General features: G+C 49.4%; 1 protein-coding gene across 1 annotated transcript in view; it reads left to right on the forward strand.

The window, feature by feature from the left end:
* The first annotated feature begins 202 nt into the window (after window positions 1-202).
* Ankh (ANKH inorganic pyrophosphate transport regulator) overlaps window positions 203-4,324 on the forward strand; it is a 124,782-nt gene continuing 120,660 nt past the window's right edge. Inside the window, exon 1 of the mRNA XM_029543931.1 lies at window positions 203-644. Coding sequence (XP_029399791.1) covers window positions 549-644 — 96 coding nt within the window. The 5' untranslated portion in view covers window positions 203-548. The remainder of the gene's footprint in view (window positions 645-4,324) is intronic.

Genomic DNA, 4,324 nt, shown 5'->3' on the forward strand with positions numbered 1-4,324 from the left:
GGCTCAGGCAGCGCCCGGGTCCCCCGCGGGCGCTGAGGGCAGCGGCCTGTGCGAGCGCAGCGCCCCCCGCGGCCGAGCCGTGCGCAGAGGAGCGGGGAGGCGGCGCCGGGCCGGCCCCCTCCCGGGTCGCCAGCGGTGTCGCGCCTCCGCCCGCCCCTGATTTCCTCCGCGCGGCGGCGGCGGCGGCGGCGGCGGAGGCGCCTCGTGCGCGCGGTTATTTATTTATTTCCGGGCCCAGAGCGCTTATAATGGAGCCGCTGTCAGCAGAAGCCTCTGCTGCCGCCGCCGCCGCCGCCGTCCCTGTCCCTCCTCTCTTTCTCCCCGGCAGATCTTTGTTGTGTGGGAGGGCAGCGGGGATGGACTTGAGCTCGCGGCTCTCCTGCTAGAGCAGCAGCGCTTGGAGAGGACGCCGCCGCCGCCGCCGCGAGCAGCCGCCGCCCCAGGCCCCGCCGGCCGCGGCCTCCGTCCCCGCGCTGCGCTCCGCGCGCCTCCCAGCACAGTGCCCTCGCGGCGGCAGATGAGTGTGGGGTCAGCCCACGGCGGGGACTATGGTGAAATTCCCGGCGCTCACGCACTACTGGCCCCTGATCCGGTTCCTGGTGCCCCTCGGCATCACCAACATAGCCATCGACTTCGGGGAGCAGGTAAGCCCGGCCGCGCCCGGTGCGCCTCGCTCGCCCAGCCTCGGCCTTGGATGCCGGGCGCCAGGGGGATGCGGGAGGAGGGGAGTCACCTGCTCCGAGCCCCCTTCACCCTGGACCATTTGACGTGGATTTGCGGCTTGTCGAGGGTGACTTTTGCAGCGCCCATCCCCTCCCTCCGCAGATATTGGAGACTTTTCCAGCGTTCTTTGGAAAATGGCAAGAGACGGGATGATGGGGGAACTTCACCTATAGAAGGGGGTTTCGTGCTCGGGATGAGTATTATGTAATTTGTGATTATGTAAACCTCGGGCCCAGAACTGCATGTAGTTTCTAGTAGCATTTAGTGCTGGCGTTTTACTTGCACAGGATTTGGTGATGGTAGTGCTGGTGGGAGAATTTGCCTTAGGATGTCTCCAAGTTGATTTCCCACGTACTTCCAAATTTACATCTTTGCTTGTAGCCTAGGTAAGGATTGGGGTGTCCAGGAGGTACCTTTCGTAGAGGACCTCGGACTATCTCTACTTTAGGATCTCTCTCTCTCACACACACACACTCGTGTGTGTGTGTGTGTGTGTGTGTGTGTGTGTGTGTGTGTGTTTTCTCTCTCCTCTCCTCCTTCCACCTCTTTGGACTGGAGCACATTTCTGGTGCTGCCTTCTCGTCCTTTCTTTTTTCAAGCTATCTCCATGTGGCGTCATTGCCAATCTGGTGCTGCAGGCTCTCCCGTGGCGGTGAGGCACTGGTACCCTTTTGCAGGGCTTCCTGGCAGTTGCAGTTACAACCTAAGGTCCGGGAGAGGTTTTGGGGATGGGAGCTGGACCTTTTCAAAAGTGTAAGATAGACCTACTTTTGCAAATGGACTATTTTTTCCTTTCAAAACAGTAGGATATACGCTCTTTTGTTCATTAAGGGGCTCTGGATGGAGACGGGAGTGAGGAGTTTCTGACAGTCACTGGGTAGGCAGGTGTGGTCCACCTCTCTGTAGGGAAGGATAATTCATATAGTCAGGTGAAGAGTCGATCCAGGAGCACAGGAAAACAAGGTATCCGCTTCACGTGGGTTGGAGGTGATTAAGGCATAGAAGATTATTAAAACGGCTCATTAGCTTTTAAGCCTCGGACTTGTCAAGAACAAAAAAGACTAGGAATGTCATTTAAGTGTTTCTTGGGTAGGTAGCTTTTGTTTGTGATTATAAACACGAGTTTTCGATTTACGCAGAGCCTGTGGCAGAACTTTGAGAGTGGAAATTTAGATTCCCCTGAAAAGTTTGGACACTGCACATGGGTGCTGATCGCAAAATAGAATCACACAGCAAGTCTCAGAGCATGCGTGTTATGGGGTGCCCGTTAAGAGGCCTATAAGTCCATTCTAGTTCCCTAATTCTCTCATAAACATTATGGACTTCTCTATCATTTTATAGCTGGTTAGGGAGGCGATACAATAGAGTATTCTGGCAATTACAAAACCTGTTTTTCAGCCAGGTGTGGATTTAATCCCAGCACTAGGGAAGCAGAGGCAGGTGAGTCCTTGTGAGTTCAAGGCCAGCCTGGTCTACAGAAAGTGTTCCAGGTCAGCCAGGGCTACACAGTGTGACTCTGTCTCAAAAACAAACAAACAAACAAAATAAATAAACTTAACACATTTTTAAAATATCTATTTTTACTTTTCACAGAAACTGCTTTTGATTTTTTATATATATGTGTGTATGTATATATATATATATATATACATACATACATACATACATATATATATCCTCTCTTCCCCATTGCTAGTGGTTGATAGTCTAAAACATTACCAAGTACAGTTAAAACACCATGTTATATTTATGCATTTTTTATTTGAGGGATGAAAGGGAGGCCGGGGCATGGCGAATCTCATGCCCAAGAACTCCATAGAGAGTAATTTGGCAGACCTGAATTTGAAGTCTCCACCCACCTTGGCCCTTGCAGGTCCTGATGATCAGCCTTCTCTAGTGAAGACTGTTCAGGGATATTTTCCCAGGCTTCTTCGAAGTTTAGAAATAAGTTCTAGCTTTCCAGATCTCACCCAAGGCCGAAATTTAATCTTCGCTGCCATATTTTGGACCTTTACATTTTTTTTATTACATTTATTTATTTAGTGAGAAAGACATACCACACACACACACACACACCCCCACACACACATTTATCAGCTGAGCCATCTGGCCAGCTCCATACTGTGAACTTGGCAGTCCCAATAGATAAAGGAAAATTGTGAAAGAATGCTCTCAGGGAAGGGAAACTAACCCAGAAGTTCATGTTAGAAGAGATGAATCATTCAGATAATTCGGTGGAGGAAACAATATTTAATTACAGTAAGGTTGGCTTAGGCTTTGGTTGAGGAGAAAGCAGAAGAAACAGCCAATACCTTTTTAATAAAGTTTTTGAAGTTATGTAGCCTTTACTATATAATAATACGAATTGCTAAGTAAAGAAGCAAAATGCTTGGGTATAGTTCATTTTAGAACTTTATTTATTAGTAGGTGTGTGTAGGTGTGTGTAGGTGTGTGTAGGTGTGTGTAGGTGTGTGTAGGTGTGTGTGTGTGTGTGTGTGTGTGGAATCTCTTCTCTCCTTCCCCCCTCTGGATAGGTTAGCAAGAACTTCACCCACTGAGCTAGCCGCATCGCCCCTCCCCACCCCCCACGCCAGCATGTTGTAAACAGCATGTTTCTTTTACACTATCTAAATGTCTATTTGATCACTAGGTACAGAGAGTCCCTGATTTTCTAGAAGCCAGGATCACCAAGTATCTTTATCAGGGTTTCTATTGCTGTGGTGAAACACCGTGACCAAGAGCAAGTTAGGGAGAAAGGGTTTGTTTATTCATTTGTCTTATACTTCCACATTGTAGTCCATCACTGAAGGGCAGGAACCTGAAGTCAGGAGCTGATGGAGAGGCCAGGAGGGGCCTTGCCCCTTACTGGCTTGCCCCTCATGGCTCGCTCAGGTTGCTTTCTTAAAATAGAACCCTGTACTACAGCACAGAGGTGGCCCCGCCCACAATGGGCTGGGCCCTCCCACATCAATCAATAATTAAGAAAATGCCCTCCAGGCTTTCCTGCAGTCTGCTCTTAGGAGGCATTTTCTTAATTGAGGTTTCCTCCTCTCAGATGACTATATACCTTGTGCCGAATTGACATAAAAACCAGACAGCACATCAAGTTATATAGAATAAATGACTATTGTGAAAGGTACTTAATACCACTTAAAACGTTCAGGGCAACTTGAGTAAAGACTGTTGCAGCATTCTCAAGCAGAAATGTATTCTACCCAGTGCCAGATTGTCCCTCCCTTCCCCCACCAAAGACAGGAGTGTGCTGTGAGCCAGGCTTGGCCTCAACTCATGATCCTCCTGCCTCAGTCTCCTAAGCTCTGAGACTACAGGTATGCTCTACTATGCCAAGCAGATAGTCCAAGTGGCTCTAATATAGGTGCTAGGAACTGTCCTCTGGTCCTCCGGAGGAGCAGTATGCATGCTATCCTGCTGGTCCAAGTCCCCAGCCCTTCCTAATGTACAAAGCCTAGAGTTACCTTTCTGAGTTAAGGATGTCTTACGTGCTGAGTTATCAGTGTCATAAACAGAGGAGGGGAGAATGAAAGGGCCAGGAAAAAGAGTTAGTAAGGTGTGGTTGTTTGAATGAAAATGCCCCCCCCCC

This window comes from Mus pahari, chromosome 11 (genome assembly GCF_900095145.1).
Source record: "Mus pahari chromosome 11, PAHARI_EIJ_v1.1, whole genome shotgun sequence".
Classification (NCBI taxonomy): Eukaryota; Metazoa; Chordata; class Mammalia; order Rodentia; family Muridae; genus Mus; species Mus pahari.